At 34.3% G+C, this 15,378-nt stretch overlaps 3 protein-coding genes across 21 annotated transcripts; all 3 read right to left on the bottom strand.

Annotated features, from left to right (window-relative positions):
• Positions 1-33: 33 nt before the first annotated feature.
• Positions 34-3,812, bottom strand: MYB3R2 (myb domain protein 3r2). 4 transcript variants are annotated; one of them, XM_022901494.2, is made up of 8 exons: positions 3,683-3,812; positions 2,783-2,899; positions 2,635-2,689; positions 2,227-2,284; positions 1,963-2,057; positions 1,655-1,758; positions 1,405-1,533; positions 34-1,315 (listed from the first exon to the last, which is right to left on the bottom strand). In XM_022901494.2, exons 2-8 carry the CDS (start codon positions 2,881-2,883, stop codon positions 304-306), a joined length of 1,554 nt encoding a protein of 517 aa, XP_022757229.2. In that variant the 5' UTR covers positions 2,884-2,899; positions 3,683-3,812; the 3' UTR covers positions 34-303. The 4 variants fall into 4 exon arrangements, with proteins under 4 accessions (XP_022757229.2, XP_022757228.2, XP_089607155.1 ...); XM_022901493.2 differs by having other exon boundaries at positions 2,221-2,284; XM_089751029.1 differs by having other exon boundaries at positions 2,635-2,701.
• Positions 3,553-10,758, bottom strand: LOC111304694 (uncharacterized). 15 transcript variants are annotated; one of them, XM_089751032.1, is made up of 12 exons: positions 10,192-10,755; positions 8,419-8,583; positions 8,188-8,326; positions 7,116-7,220; positions 6,822-6,901; positions 6,537-6,705; positions 6,261-6,443; positions 6,083-6,143; positions 5,889-5,965; positions 4,807-4,908; positions 4,271-4,337; positions 3,553-3,923 (listed from the first exon to the last, which is right to left on the bottom strand). In XM_089751032.1, the coding sequence occupies exons 8-12, from the start codon at positions 6,120-6,122 to the stop codon at positions 3,730-3,732; spliced, it is 480 nt and encodes a 159-aa protein (XP_089607158.1). In that variant the 5' UTR covers positions 6,123-6,143; positions 6,261-6,443; positions 6,537-6,705; positions 6,822-6,901; positions 7,116-7,220; positions 8,188-8,326; positions 8,419-8,583; positions 10,192-10,755; the 3' UTR covers positions 3,553-3,729. The 15 variants fall into 15 exon arrangements, with proteins under 15 accessions (XP_089607158.1, XP_022757242.2, XP_022757241.2 ...); XM_022901507.2 differs by having other exon boundaries at positions 6,261-6,416; positions 6,513-6,705; XM_022901506.2 differs by having other exon boundaries at positions 6,261-6,701.
• Positions 10,759-11,004: 246 nt separating this feature from the next.
• DGD2 (digalactosyl diacylglycerol deficient 2) lies at positions 11,005-14,465 on the bottom strand. 2 transcript variants are annotated; one of them, XM_022901496.2, is made up of 5 exons: positions 14,248-14,465; positions 13,241-13,541; positions 12,643-12,909; positions 11,846-12,195; positions 11,005-11,736 (listed from the first exon to the last, which is right to left on the bottom strand). In XM_022901496.2, the coding sequence occupies exons 2-5, from the start codon at positions 13,520-13,522 to the stop codon at positions 11,217-11,219; spliced, it is 1,419 nt and encodes a 472-aa protein (XP_022757231.2). In that variant the 5' UTR covers positions 13,523-13,541; positions 14,248-14,465; the 3' UTR covers positions 11,005-11,216. The 2 variants fall into 2 exon arrangements, with proteins under 2 accessions (XP_022757231.2, XP_022757230.2); XM_022901495.2 differs by having other exon boundaries at positions 13,241-13,632.
• Positions 14,466-15,378: the final 913 nt, after the last annotated feature.

A 15,378-nucleotide genomic window follows, 5' to 3' on the forward strand; every position in this document is an offset into this window, starting at 1 on the left:
TTACTCTGTAATATGCACAACAGAATAAATCAATTGTGCCAACAAAATAATATTTGCTAGAATCAACTTACAGAATTAGGAGATTTAGTCTCCTTTATTTTAAGAAAGCAAAACATTAGCAACACTGAATCCTATTAGCAGAACACTAGGAAGTGGGAACTACCCTTTTGATAGCCTTTTCAGAGAAGAACCCAATGAGCCATCTCAAGTAGAATTGGTGCTAGAAGAATGATTAACGGCTGATGTTCTAGTTATATTACTGGATGAATCCTTCACAATATCATCAAATGCATATTCCGGGCGTTATTCTACAGATTTTATGGCAGCTGTAGTTTCAAGTTTGGCAGACTTAGAAGGAGATGGAAAAGGCTGCTTTGCATTGGAACCAACTCCACTTTGATTGTGATTGCCAGTTTGTTTTGTAGTTTGAGAGCTTCTCTTTCTAATAATAGATGGTGTATTTTTAAAACTCTTGGCTGCATTTCTCAATATTGATTCTGGACAAGTGCTGTTGATAGGTGGAGTATCCAAGACAACTGGAGTAGATACCTTTCGTATGTAACTATCTGTATCGAGAAATCTACCAGTTGTCAAAAAAGTATTCAAATCTTTCTGTTGAAGCGACTCGTAACTTAAGCAACCAAGTCTGAACTCCACATTTTCAGTGTCACCTTCATTTCTGTCCTGTGGTCTAACAGAAGAATTAGACAATCTCTCAACAAAGCCAGGAAGAGCACTTTTCCTATCACAAGCAGCAGTAAAATCAGTATTTAATGAAGTACTCAATGGCAAATGTGAAGGTCCTGAAAGCATTCTTGTATGCAAGCTGAGCTTGGTCGTTCTTTCATGCAAAAATGGGAATTTCACATGATTCCCAAAGGATGTATGACAAAATTTATCAGACCAGTCAGGCGCAGCAGCGAGGTTATTAGAGTTTCCAGCTGCTCCAGCTTCACAAGCATACACTTGGTGCTTTTTGATAGTCAGATCGCATGCATCGTCATTTCTATTAGAAGAGATGGTTAGAGAGGATGGTTTCAAAATTACTTTTGCATCTTTTCTCATCACTCTGCAATTTTCTTTATTTGAAACAACTAGGTTGCTTTCTCTTCTATCATTATCTCCATGACCCAAACCTAGTGAATAAAGGTCTGTACTTCCCTGATTAACTTTTTGTTCAAGAGGTTTGCCTAGCCCGAAGGACATGCACTCCACTCTTCTGTTTTGATTGCCTAGATTAATACGAGAAGCTGCAAGTAACTCTACTTTCTTCCTCACTGAGCAGTTCCAGTGATTTTTTATTGAATTTTCAGTCCTGCACGACAAAATAGAAGAACAACTAATTAAATTTAACTTATCCAAAGGCCTTCAGATTCTTCTTTTCTGACAGTTTTCGGCACATACCTGCCAGGAAGAAGCTTAGCTATCTCCGCCCACCTGTTCCCATATGTTCCATGTGCCCGAATAAGAACCAATTCCTCCTCTTCTGTCCAAGCAGTTTTCTTTATATCTGGATTTAAGTGATTGCACCACCTGAACAAACACTGGGATTTACTTTGTTTTGTGACCAGAAACAATGTAATGTATGAAAAAAAAATTATGAATTAGAGCTATTTAAAGTAATATGTTAGTGTTTTTGAAAGTGATCAGGAACCTTTCTCGACATTGCTTGCCAATGCGGCCTGGTAAGTATTTAGCTATTTCGGACCATTTCTTCTTCCCTTGCTTCTGCACAAGCTCAAGGATCAGATCATCTTCCTGAGAACAGAGTAAGGAATGAAGCACTGTCATATATAATCTTTTGCAGGCTCATATTGAATAAACAAAAAGGGAAGTGTGCAAACAGCCGCGTGACATATTAATAGAGTGCTGGACTCTTAGTTTCAGTTAATAATATTCAAATCAGCCTTAAATTAAAAAAAAAAAAAACAAAAAGGAAGAACAACATTATTTGATTAGCACCTCCTTGCTCCAAGGTCCTTTAATAAGGTCAGGATTAAGAACCTTCTGCCAGCGATGTAGGCACTGAACATCTGTTCTGTCAGGGACCCACTCGGCTGCCAAAGTTCAAATAAATATGTCAACAATCGAATTGCAACATGACTCAAGCAAAGATTATGATCTGAATGTGCATCAGTTCAATTCCTTCAATGAAAGTTCAGTATTCAAACAATAGAATCATTAACATAAAGCAACAGCTAAAATCATTCAAACACTAACGCAAACCTATCTTTTTCCAATTTTTGCCATTGAACTTTTGGACAGCAATAGTCAACATTTTGTCCTGTTAAAAGAAAGGAAAGAATAAAAGGACAAGAAAGCATTAGCAGCTATAAAACTTGATTCTAACTGCAAATAGAAAGTGCATAGTCATCAAACTTTTTTAAAATAAAATTTATTTTTCTACCCTGTGGAGAAAGAAAAACAAGGTTAAGTTTTAAGCTGTGTAATTAACTAGATAAGATAAGCCATGTTTCAATTAAATTATAATGAGAAGGGACCCTGTAATTTCATCCATCATATTTCAGGTGTTGCAATCAAAGAACTGAGGTTTCATCTATTTGCTTTATAGGACGACATCAGGTACCAAAAAGACATGAGCACAAATATTACTTATAGCCACCAAATACTGACCTCCTCCTCTGTCCAACCTCCCTTAGTTGATCGTCTAGTAGGACCTGAAATCCTCCTGAAAAAGACACTAAACTCTGATTAGGACAATTTTTATAATGACATAAAAATTTTCCAATAAAAAAAGGTAAAAAAGGAACAAGAAACAGACCCTTGAACAATGACTGTCTTTCGAACTACATTGTCATGAGTATCGTCAATGCTTGTGGTTGTGGTATTATCAGTACCACCATCCTCCTTGACTTGTTCCATACTTTAAACTTTAAAGCTAAACCAATAAAAAGAAAAAAACAAAGGTCTTTTTTTTTTACATTCACCCTAACGAAGCCTTGAACAGCAAGGCAGAAGTCACAAAACATATAGCATAAAATGAAAAAAAAAGGGTTTTCTTTTTCATTCATAAAGATCAAAACCAAATACTTGGTTTTTGTTTTTGTCTTCCTCTAAAAGGTTTTCCCTGTTCTAATAGAACAATACAACAGCTAAAAGTTAATAATAAAGGAGTTGAAAGAGCTCAAAAATGTAATATCTTTAGAATGAGAGAGAAAAACAAAGAAAGAGATAAATATAAGAACAGAAGGATAAGAGGCAGAGACGTGAAAGATTAGGCCTTTTTTTGGTAGAGAGGGAATCATAAAGAAAGTTTAGCGGGAAAGTGAGAGATGGGAAGTGGAAAGACATAGATTTTATAGTAACAATAGTACTTTTTTATTACGAGGTTCAAATTTTAAAGTTGAAGTTGAAAGTTTGTTTGGTCGTTTTTTGTTTTAGATTGGTCTTGTCCCCTTTTTTTCCGGCTGCTTAGAACTAGAACTAACAAGGAGGATTTAACTTGACCCTAGTCTCATTGCGGGTATTTAGCATCCAATCACTAATCAAAGATACTGTAATTTTTTTAATTTAATTTGCCAGAAAAAAAGATGTTGCAATTAAGCTTGCTTTTTTCACAGTTAATTAATCTGTTTCTCAAGACAGTATTTTTATTGTAAATTATCCCTTACAATTACTTAACATACTGATTAACACAAGATTTGGAAGTTGTGCCAACTACCCAAATTATCTCATACGAAGAAACTTGGTGATCATCTTCAGCTGCTTTTACTTCTTCTGTTTCTTGGCCTTTCCCTTGTTAGAACTGCATCCCTCGTTTGAAGCCCGGGTATTCTTTGCCTTCATTTTCCCCGATGAGGACTGCTTGGAGGACTGTGCTGGACTCGCCACCTCCATGAACTCAAGTGAAGCAATACTAGGCAATTCGAATATAGAATCTTCTGAATCCGAGCTTATCTCAACTGCATATGTCAAACACAACATAAAATCAAAATCATTGGCCACACAAATAATACAGTATAATCATTCTGAATACTTTTTTTTTATTCTGAAAAAATGGATATCAACATCATGCAGGGAGACTAGAAGCAACCAAAAGTTCGTTATGTTATCATTTAAATGTGCTTCAAGGTTAATTGCGCTGCAATTCGAGTAATACATGTAGAGGTTATTTTTGAAGTTCATGCAGTATCAGTGATCAGGTTACATACATAATAGCACAGGGAGCCTTGACCAGAAAGAAAAAGAAAAGCTGAGGAAGGGAACATTAGATGAGCAAGAACTAAGAAGAACCAACTTTCGAACTTACTCTGTTCTAAATCAGGCATGCTAGCTTTTTTCTTTGGTTTGCGAGGCTGATTACGGGGACGGAAATCCTGCAGCAGAGAATTGATGTAAAAGAAAACAAATCCAACTATAAATAAACTTCAATTACTATTGCATAAAAGGAACAAATTTGATTATTCACACAAATTGGCGCATATAAAAACATTGATGACAGAGAGCAGGAGCCATTAATGACTATGGGATTTTAGAAGGTAAAAAAAAAAGGAAAATATTGGGTAAGGGTTATGGAACAAGGATATTGGAGGACAAAAAAATAAAATTATTAAATCAGATCTAAAGCAAGAAGATGAGAATAATTGCAAATCTCAAATCAAAACTGAAGCAAATCCAGCAACCAAGGCCTGAATGATCTTTTAATCACTAAAGATTATTGTCTCATAATATGTTGCATCCACTTTAGTTCGGGCTCTAAATTCATGTCCAACCCTTATGTACATCGTAATCATGGAAAAATAAAATTATGAATAGCACCATAGAGCAAAATAAGTTCAAACTCACAGGTGAGTAGATAGAAAGCTTAGCAGCCCTTGCATAGTTCACATATCGCATGAGATCTTCATAAGTGTAGAACTTTTGCCCACTCTCTGGACATGTGTAGTACTGCAATAGCCAACCATTTAAACCGCCAACAAATAAAATTCTTCTTTCTACTGACTAATTTTCATCTAGGTTCCATTTTATCACAATCAATCTTGTATTCCTACAGTTTTTTTTGAGAATAATGTGCCTTTAAGGTAAGAAAAGGAAAATGGTAAAAAAGCAAGACATGTCATGACAAGCAAGTCCAATAATCTTTAAGGGCAAATAGTTTGTTCTCGTAAATTAACTGATATTCTTTGAAAACAAGGATAAAGAAAAATCCTTAGTTATTACATATTTAATGAAGAACACAAGAAACAATCCAAATAGTCAAAGAAAAAGGAGCACTGTTGCAAATGTAAATCTAGCAACATAAGGACCATATATAGAAGCTTGTCATAGCATTTGCCGGTATAGGATACACTCTTTGGCTGATCAGATCAGTCATTTCAGATGAATATCTAATTTCACCATGATGCTAGCAACCAGCAAGTATCCTGGATCATGTTCTCTGTGCAATCACTGATCACTTACCATCAATTTTCAGAAATTTGAGTTTAGACCCCAACCTAGAGACTGAGGGTATAATGATCTTCTATCAATAATGGATTGACTGCAAGTTCCAAAAAAATATTGCACACCAGCTAGATTGTTAAAATCATTTTCTAGCATCTTATTTACATTTAAAAAGGGACTTTGATTTTCAAATTTCATCAAGGGCATGTACTTATAAAGGAGTCAAGACTTTATAAACCACCATATCACAATTCTGTCACTTCAAATAAAAGCATATGATTTAACAGATTGGGTATTAAATCTAGACAGCCAAAATCAGATTGGCTGAATCAATCCATCACTAAAACCCAAATATTATTAAGCATTCAACAATTTAATGCATGCAGAAAACCTCATTAAAGTGGCATGATATGTATCAATTCTCAAGTGCTAAAATCATACAGAACATAAAGAGATAAATAAATAAAGATTAAATGCTCAATTACCGAAAGGCTAGATCCATCCTTCTGCTCTTTAACAACCAATGTCCAGTGATCAGGAATTGGCCCCGGTGAATTCTTGTCTGCCATAGGGAAAATGATTATTTCTCAGAAGTGGTTAGAAGAATACCTGCCAAATTCTTTTGTGAGCAAGAGAAAGAGGTATATAAAAGGGAAATTCTCAGGAAGAGTAAAAATACTTCTAAAGCCACGTGTTCCAATTCTCTCCACGTGTTTCATGGTTCGGAACCTGAAACGTACCTGAAATGAAAACTCTTGTTATATTTTCTTTTGCTGTTTCTTCTACAAAACACTTTATTTTGCATTTTTATATATGAGAAACTGATAAGAACAGACAAATAAAAGAAAACAGATTACTTTATCATGTTTGCTAAGATGATAGAAGGGTTCAAGGGATACTGATATACGGTAAAAACCAAAGGACCATTGAAACAACTGCCATCTTAGTTTTTCCAAGGCCAATTGAGTAGCCTGTCTACAAGTCTGGCAAAACTGGATGACCCCATTTACAGCCTTTACAAAATAGACAAGACAGATTATCTGGCCAGGCAAAGAAGATTATCAACCTAAGAATAATACAAAAATAGATTATGTGAAATCATTACACACAAGGATCACTTGATCACAACAGACCACTGATGCAAAAGTCAAGTAGGAGACTCATCAGATTTAAAAGAGAAAAGGCCTTGAACTTTTGTTTTTTGACGCCAGACTCTCTAAAGGCTCTTGCTAGGATAGATCTGTCAGCCCTCTGTTTGAGTTCTTTATGCCTTTGGACTCTACTCTTCTGATACTTTTCTGCCTTTTGGCATAAGCAGCATAAGTTAGCTACTGATAAATAAAAAGCACTGGCTTAATTTTCTGCATGATCACGTTATGATCTACAAAGAAATAAACAACGAAATTTTGAATACTCACTAATTGATGCCATTTTGATCTCTTCAATCTATTAAAGCAGATTATGCTGAAGCAAAAACACCGTCATAGCAATCTACAAGCTAGTGATCATAGGAAAAAATAAACCGGTGTCAAGAATTCTCATCACAGTCACTTTGTAGAGTAAAAACTGAAACTTGAATCATCCAAACTAAGAAAGCTAGTCTCAGAATCACCATCAGAAATGCAAAAATATCACTCAAGAGTATAACAGGATAAAAACATTTGCTTCAACTAGTACACTGATGAATAAACACATAATGTAAAGTGACTCACTCATCATCACAGCTAATTATGCCAGATTTTGTATCTATAAAGGCTGATTACAAAAGTGGCTGGAAATTGATTGATTTTTCATTATTAGGTTCACCATCGTTACTTCTGCAGCCAAAAAAAAAAAAAAAGGAAGCATGGATTATAAGATCCCAAGGAATTCTTTCATTGTTAACATCTCTCACCTTAACGGTACATAGTAAGCCTTCAATTCAATAAATCAATTAAATCAATTCATAAAAGTGCATCTCAATGAAATTAATAACCATAAACAAACAGCAATAAGAATCCCATAATTAATCAAAGAGCTAAGGTAGTTAAATCATAAATGTGAGATTTTGGAAAGTATTAAAGAAAGTAATTAATAACAATTTTATTCCTCTGGGTAAAATTTTCTAGGAATTAGATAGAAACCAAAAGAGATAAACTACGAAAGAGAAAGTGATAAACCAGATTTTCTATTCTGTTTCTTTTCCACTGTTTTCATCAGCAACTGGGCAGAAGCTGATGAGAAAAAGACAGAAAAGGCTCTTCCAGGAAGTAAAAAGCACCGAACCACATCATTCTTGTTCCTCGATCAGGCGTCATGTTGCCTTACACTTTTGGAAGAAAAATAGTACGACATCATAATGAAACCCATGAATACATTTTTCCTTTGTTTCTTTGGCCAAAAGGAAAATGTTTTTTTTTTCCTTGTCTTTCTTTATATTTTGGAATTGAAATTAAGCTTACACTTAAACATGGCCAGCATTACCCAGAGCTTCTAACATGCTTGAAAAAGCTTATTTTGATACAAAACTTTGCAAAATAATTGCCAAAAGTTCCCACTATTTTGGTGATAATTGTCATATTCCATGCTGTCACTAGAATGAATGACATTTCTCAAAAATATATATAGCAATAACCAATTTTCTACCTGTTTGGCAAACCTATGCCAGAAAACAACAATGTACCATCTATTTCAACCAAAGAAATAACTATCCCATGCCTTAAAAGTTTAAAAGAAAAGTACCAAAGGAAGGGCCTGGCAAACAAAGATGTTCAAAAGTTCAGCATGGCAGAAAAAACAAACAACCTATTTAATAGAAAACAGGTCCACGACAAGAGCGGCAATTGTGTCGACGTCGACCACAGCGACTGCATCAGTATTTTCCTTTCACAGGTGTCCAGACCACTGCCTTCACCTGATCAGGACCCCCACTTAAATCTGAAACCTGATAATTCAAAATGACAAAGCTTAAGAAAAATAAATGCAGATAGGCAAATTTTGAAGAAATTGAAAGGAACTACAGAATTTGAGACTTGCCATCACATAGAGGATTGGATAAGGATAATGTTGATAAGAATGCCCTATTTCCTTGCAGCGTGAACAGCACTGTTTCAGCTCTTCTTTGCTTAAAGCACTCTTCCACTGTTGCTCAGCCAAGAGATTAGGTCATCCAGGACTCACTGGAGGAGCTGGAAAGTAGTCCTAAAGATTTAAAATAAAAATTGTAAGTCAATATAGGGAGAAACAGAGAAAATGATAAGAAAGTATCCAGGGAGCAGGGACATCACTATTTTAAAGGTTTCCTTTCAAAAAGTTGTATGAAAACCTACAAGCAATGAAAATTTAACATATAATTTGCCAGAAACAACAATAGATGATGCATTCAAACCATATCATATGTGCTCCGCAGGAATGTCAATGAAGAATTTACAAATCAGATTTGGAACCACAGTAGACAAATATTAATGCAGGCTGAGACAAAAAAGTGGCACCAGATTCTCGCATGGAATCATAAAATTCGAAGCTATTTCCCTGTTTTGCCAATTTAAGTTAATGTTTTGTTAAGAATGCATCATGTGTTTGTTATCACTAATAACACCTAATACATATACATTCATAGAACAGACTACAGGAAGCACACAGCTGTCGAGGAACTCTATCCTCTGCAGTGGTCAAATAACTAGATAGATCCTCGTGTTTGCTGATCTACAATATCAGAAGTTAAAATATGTTAAGTTACAGTCAATTAAAATCAACATAGAAAATTGAGTCAGCTTATGGCCAGCATGTGACGTTACCTAAATGATGCAATTGTCAATAGATTCTCTTTTGACCATATTGAGCAAATTACATTAACCTATATTCATGGGTCATTTACTACCATACATGTCCAACAATTACCTTCAAGAAACACTATCACTAGAGCAAATTTAGCACATGCCAATTGCCGACATAAATAACAAGATTACTGGGTAGAACATCCTTGACTTGACTTAATTATAACATAGAAGGTAAAATTGATAACTGTCTCTCATGTGTCCAAATTTATTTGTCTAAAACTGACAGATCTTAGTTCATGTTGATATTTGAGCAACAGGACACGTGCTAGTGTTTGAACAAAACTCTCGATAAGCCAATCAACATGTAATCTAAGATGTTCCAAATGTATTGTTCTAAAAGCAACAGATCTTAGTAGATACTAAATATTCAAACAACACAAGAACAATGCGCTTGATAATGGATCATATTCTGCTAATTAGCATACAATCCTATATAGAAAAGACATTCATGCCCTACCAACTTCTACCAACTGTTTTACCCGTTTAAGAGCAAAATGCAAGACAAATCCATGCTGGTCAAATCATCTAATTCAAAACATATCATAACATGGGAAGAACAACTTCAAAGTTTCCTTGGTTTCAAAGAAGTATATAATCTCCAAAATCACTTAGCAACAGTAGCATGCAATAATAAATTTCAGATGATTTGATAAATGCAAGTACCAGATTATTTGATTTCCTTATTCAAGTACTAGATTTTTCCGTTATGATCTAAAACACTAAGCAACAAAAGTCAGATAAACCCTCATGAATGTTGATAAGGGGCTATATTAGAACCTTTCTTAATTAATAGTTGAATACAATTATGTTCATAGCCTTGAAGCCCATATATCATGAATTTAACAAATTTTACATTTTTGGATATATGATAATTCAGTGAACTAAAACAATAACATAATTAAAAAAGCCATTGATTAATGACCCAACTAAGCAAATTCGTCAAAACCCATACTAATATAGGATTTTATACCTCAATATCAACACCAATTTCAGTTTTTTGGGTGTCAAGAACACTGCTTTCCTGCAATGATTGTTGAAGCTTCATACCATCAGCCATTGTCACCAAAGTTAACTTGCCTATAGAAATTAAGGTCTCTAGTGCAAAATTGGACAGGGGAAGGAGGGATTAGTATGGAAGTTTTTGACGAAGAAAAGATTCCAGATAGAACACGAGTCGGCATTGTTGGTAGAAAGGCAAAAACGTGGATGGTCAACATTAAAGAGGCAAGAAATAGATTCCTTCTGAATACAGTTTTGGTTTTACTGGATTAGTTTGGTTCTTGAATTTTCATGATAAATGGGACAAAACTAGGAGTAAAAGCTGATGAGTTGTATTTGGAATGAGAGCTAAGGAAAGGTGAGAAGTTTTGAGGCAATGAAATGCAATATTCGGCATAGGAAAACTTTTCCTGGAAAAGTCATAAACCAGCCGTTACTGGATTTTAAAAGGGTCGGTCTCTGTCACCAGTACAGGCGAGACGACGTCGTTTGTTGAGTTCTTATAACAAACAGCAGCTCAGGCCCTGAGAAAGAATAAATAAATAGTGAAGTGCTTAAATCCATTTAAGACAAATAGAAATTCTCTTATCTAGCGAAAATTTTAGACTTAGTAAGTGTGATTAATGAGATAACATATATTCTTTCGATATATTAAATTAAAAAAAAAATTAATTTTTTTTAATATATATATATATATATATATATATATATATATATATATCAATCCCTTAATCTAGCTTAAAACGAACTTAATTAAAAGTTAAAGAAGATATTGTTCAAGTAATTGCACCAGCCAAACTTCTAAACCCTGCCATATTACCATCATCATGTGTTCAGAAAGAAAACATTACAGTTATCAAATTTTCTATCTGTGCAATATGACAAGATCACCACAACCCGTCGGATATGTCGGGCAATATGAAACACTTACATCTTTCTACGGTTTCAATCCTCCACAATAACAAATATGAACAGAAATGAATTACTAGGAACGTTTCAATCACTTATTTTTATGGACCCTCCTCTCCCCATATGAGTAGCCAACCCGAGTTCTTTACATTGCTCTTCATCCGGATGCAAGCTCCCTGGGATCGCACCAAATGCTCTTCTAGTTGTTTCAAATCCTAAAGCCACATAATGAAAATATGCTGAAGTATCCTCCATATTCTTCTGCAGGTTTAAAGACGTTGATGCAAATATCTTCGATGGATTTTTGTCCAAATTTCTTGCAAAGACCTGGTTGAGCTCGGAAACCCTTAGAAACCGCTCTGTGGCAGCCTCCCATGACAACTCATGCCTCTGTGCATCAGTCAATGGGGCAGGCTCTTCGTTGAGTGCCTTGAGTGTGGCTTCCACAAAGCCATTGCCATCATCATATGTTCGGCAATTTGGGAACTGCTTGAAGAAGTCGTTAGAGGGGTGATTTGCACAAACAACAATTTTTCCCATAGCCAATGCTTCGGCTGTGGTTGTGCAAACGACATCTGTTGTGCTAGGATTCAAGAACACTTTGTAACTGAAAGGAAAAACAAGAAAATTAATATTCATTGATCCATTCCCTGTATTCATCTCCTAGACCAAAAAAAGGGGGGGGGGGGGGGGAGAGAGAATGAAAGGAGGCTTACTTGTGGAATAAAGGATCAGCATGATCACGACCAGAATGAACTCTAACCGTCAGTTTCAGCTTTTTAGCAGCTTCCTTAACTTGATCGGAGTCCTCTCCACTGCCATATAGATCAAACTCAAGACCAGCTAGCTTCTTTTGGTGATCACGAAGAAGTTTAAGTAGTTCCTCATAGCCTTTGCTCCAAATCATCTTCCCAATGTAGTAAGCCACTTTGGCGGATGCCTGGTTACTACTATGTTGTTGCTCAAACTTTTTCTTTCCTATCTCAAGGAACTTGGGATTAACTCCATGAACATTGCAGACGATGGATCTGCGATAATCCTGGGTGGCAGCGGACAGCCTAATTACCTACAATTACATCATGATTACAATCTGATGACAATTAATTATAATAAACAATACAAACACTAGGAGACACAGGGAAATTCAACTTTCTTCTCTCTCCTGGTTCTCTCTTCTATTCTCTGGTTCTCTATTTTTTCCCTTCCTTCTTATCTATCAACTGCATCAACAGCTAGACTATGCTAGTAAAATCAGAGATGCATGATTCTAGTGGACCAATGTGGCGCATTGATTCCCATTAGGTCAAAACAATACATCACCAAAAGCAAAGTAGATTGCAATTATTTTCCTCTTTAAAATTTAGGCTGCTTTGATAAGTTTATTCACGTATGCAAACATGCAAAAAAATTATTAATCCTATAAATATCAGATACCTTTGAAGGAAAAGGGGCAAAAGTCAAGTTAACTTGTTCACAATAAGGATGAAAAATCAAGACTTATTAGGAAGCTTACCTTATGGCAATAGATGCTAACAACCCAACTATTTACATATTTCAGAAGAAATGCTTGGAATCGTCCATTCTTCTCTCTCTTCACATACTCCAAATAATTGGTATGAATTATTCCTATGACAAGGCGAAATTTAGTTTTCCAACTCTTCCCATGATGAAACCATGTAAGATGCTCGGGCTCCTCAAGGACAGCAATATCTGCCTCTTCATCAGGGATGATTTCTGTAATGTCCCCTACAGGAAGAATGCTTCTTTTATCTACAGCAAACTGCATCACAAGTAGCATCATATATTACCATCAAATTATTACCATGTTACTCAAATGAAGGTTCTAATGTGTGGAGCTTAAAATTACGTACAGCAAAATGCTGCACAAGTACAGATAGGTTCTACTTGATTAGCATTCAGATTGATATTGAGAGCTTAAAATTAGGGAAATTTAACTTTTTAACTCATAAAACTCTTCATTTAGCCAGATTATAAAGGTTTAATATGCAGAAAATGTTTAACAAAAGACAAAGTCATTACAAGCCTACCTATATAAATAAAAGCATCAATACTTCAGGAAAAACTCAGGTATTCATTAAAGGTGTCATTACCTTTCCAGGATAAAAGCGTATATCAAAACCAGATATAAATGCAATCCTCTCATGAAGCCATTGTCGAATATATGACTCTTGCTCTGAAGGTGAACTGAACGTGGTATTTTTTGGGTATACTAGTTTTTGATCTTTCAAAGATAACCAAGGAATCACCAATGTGATCTTTCTCTCTCCATCTTTGGAGAGATAAGCAGCACGAAACAAAGGGTTAACTGCAGTTCCAGTCATCCATGGTAGACTTGCTGTGGTAAAAATTGCAATATGCTGTTTTCTATCCATTCAGTCATCAGGGTTCAAGCTAAACCAACAATTTCAGCACAAATTTAACACGAAACTGATGCGGCTTTTAAAATCAGAGAGGTTAACCTTTCTAAATAACAAATTGATATCTACGACAGCACCAAAAATCAGAAAATAAAATGTATTAGCCGAAATGCAAAAGAAAATCCGAACAAGGGTCAATCAACCAAACCATTCTATCTTACCTAAAATAGAAATGGTAATAATTTTTAACGCCTATGAATTGTGAATAACCCTAAGATCAAACTCATTCCAGAAAATTATTAAAAAAAAAAAAAGAAGAATCTATATTCTATTGCTGAAATTACGTGAATCAATTAAGAATTTAAGTAAGTTTAGCTCTCTATTTAGAAACAATTATGTGGAAAGGCTGAGTACTACAACAAAATACTCGTATATAATACTTAATCAAATAATTCTTAAGGTTGATAATGGTTAAAAGCAATTAATGACAATTTAATCAACACAAATACATAATCAAGGATTCCTTGACGCTCTTCATAAATAACGAGAATTATCACCCAACAAAAGAGATTCCAGAATATCAGCGAGATTCCGTGTTCAAGGATCAAAATCTACCATTTCTTTCTTCAGATAAACATACGAACACGAGATAACCTTCAATAAATTATGTACAAAAGAATCGAAAAAAAGGAAAATCAAACACCGGGAGAAATCTAGATGGAGAGAGGCGTAAGTTTTACCTGTGATTTTTTTTTTCTTTTCGGTTGGTACTTCCTTGTAAGCGACTATGGAGACTTGGAATTATGGGGAAATGAGAAGAAAGGAGAAGGAAGGTTTGATTGGTGAGGGAGGTTGGGGAGAGGAGGAGAGAATATTCTTTCGGGGACTCGTTTTGATTGATTTTGTTTTACTTTTTTTACAAGTTAAACGCCGAAAAGCCGTAACGGACTTTTTCAGTGATTTTGATTTAGTTTGGTTTGGTTTGGTTTTATAGTTTGATTGGATGGTGATTGGTTTGGCGTGCAACTATCTTGCCTTGGCGGGTTGTGATTTTTTGTGGGCCATTATTGCCAGCGGATGTGGGCTTGCTTATTATATTAATTTTGTAGGGCCCAATTACTTTTCAAAATGATGGTAATGAAGTAAAGTAATTACAATTTTTTTATTTTAAATATATAATTAATTAAATTATGTGAAATATTTTTTAAAATTTTGAATGAAGAATGTTTCATTTTTATTTTTATAAAATTTAATTTAATAAAATATTTAAAATACAAATGATCAAAATTGAAAAATTTTAATATTATTTATAAGATCTAGAAGTATCATTTACTAATATCTAAAATCATTTAAGATCATTTACCAAAAATAAGTTCAAATAAAATAAAAAATATATATAATTTTATTTAAATTTATTTTAAACTTTTAATATATTAAATTAAATAATAAAAAGCCTACATGCAAATTAAATTTTTATTTTTTTAAATAGAAGACATTGTTTGAATAATTCTTTGAATTAGTATGGATCAAGGAATCCAATAGTTAATTTCCTAATCTTCTTAAGCTAAGTTTCTTTATATGGAGGGGTGTTAGCGTTAAGGATGAACTGACAACGAAGTAAAGGATGCTTCGAAGATTAAACATTAATCGGAAACCTTGGGAGATTAGATTGGTGTAGATTATGATTAGATCTAATAATTTATATATTAATATTGTATAAAATATTAATAATTTGTGTATATATCTCATAATTTATATCATTAAAAAAATATAAAATATAATTTTTAATTTTTTATTATATTAATATATGATTTTTCTAAAATTTTATACTGAAAGGATATTTTGTAATATATTGCTTTTAAGCTCGAAGC

Source organism: Durio zibethinus, chromosome 21 (genome assembly GCF_047325235.1).
Source record: "Durio zibethinus cultivar Kanyao isolate XHJ-2024 chromosome 21, ASM4732523v1, whole genome shotgun sequence".
Taxonomy (NCBI): Eukaryota; Viridiplantae; Streptophyta; class Magnoliopsida; order Malvales; family Malvaceae; genus Durio; species Durio zibethinus.

Bases quoted from the DNA above. Each gene is read 5' to 3' on its own strand.
- MYB3R2 (XM_089751028.1), bottom strand. From the start codon at position 2,883: ATGGAACAAGTCAAGGAGGATGGTGGTACTGATAATACCACAACCACA. The intron at 2,058-2,220 runs GTTAGTGTTTGA...GAACTTTGGCAG, and splicing joins TTGGAAAAAGATAGGTTTGC to CCGAGTGGGTCCCTGACAGA. The intron at 1,759-1,962 runs GTGCTAATCAAA...CTCTGTTCTCAG, and splicing joins AAGGACCTTGGAGCAAGGAG to GAAGATGATCTGATCCTTGA.
- LOC111304694 (XM_089751033.1), bottom strand. From the start codon at position 6,122: ATGAAACACGTGGAGAGAATTGGAACACGTGGCTTTAGAA. The intron at 5,966-6,082 runs GTATTTTTACTC...TCCCTATGGCAG, and splicing joins TGGAACACGTGGCTTTAGAA to ACAAGAATTCACCGGGGCCA. The intron at 3,924-4,270 runs GTAAGTTCGAAA...TGACATATGCAG, and splicing joins CATGCCTGATTTAGAACAGA to TTGAGATAAGCTCGGATTCA.
- DGD2 (XM_022901496.2), bottom strand. From the start codon at position 13,522: ATGGATAGAAAACAGCATATTGCAATTTTTACCACAGCAAGTCTACCA. The intron at 12,196-12,642 runs GTAAGCTTCCTA...ATGTAATTGTAG, and splicing joins TTAGCATCTATTGCCATAAG to GTAATTAGGCTGTCCGCTGC. The intron at 11,737-11,845 runs GTAAGCCTCCTT...TTTTCCTTTCAG, and splicing joins GCTGATCCTTTATTCCACAA to TTACAAAGTGTTCTTGAATC.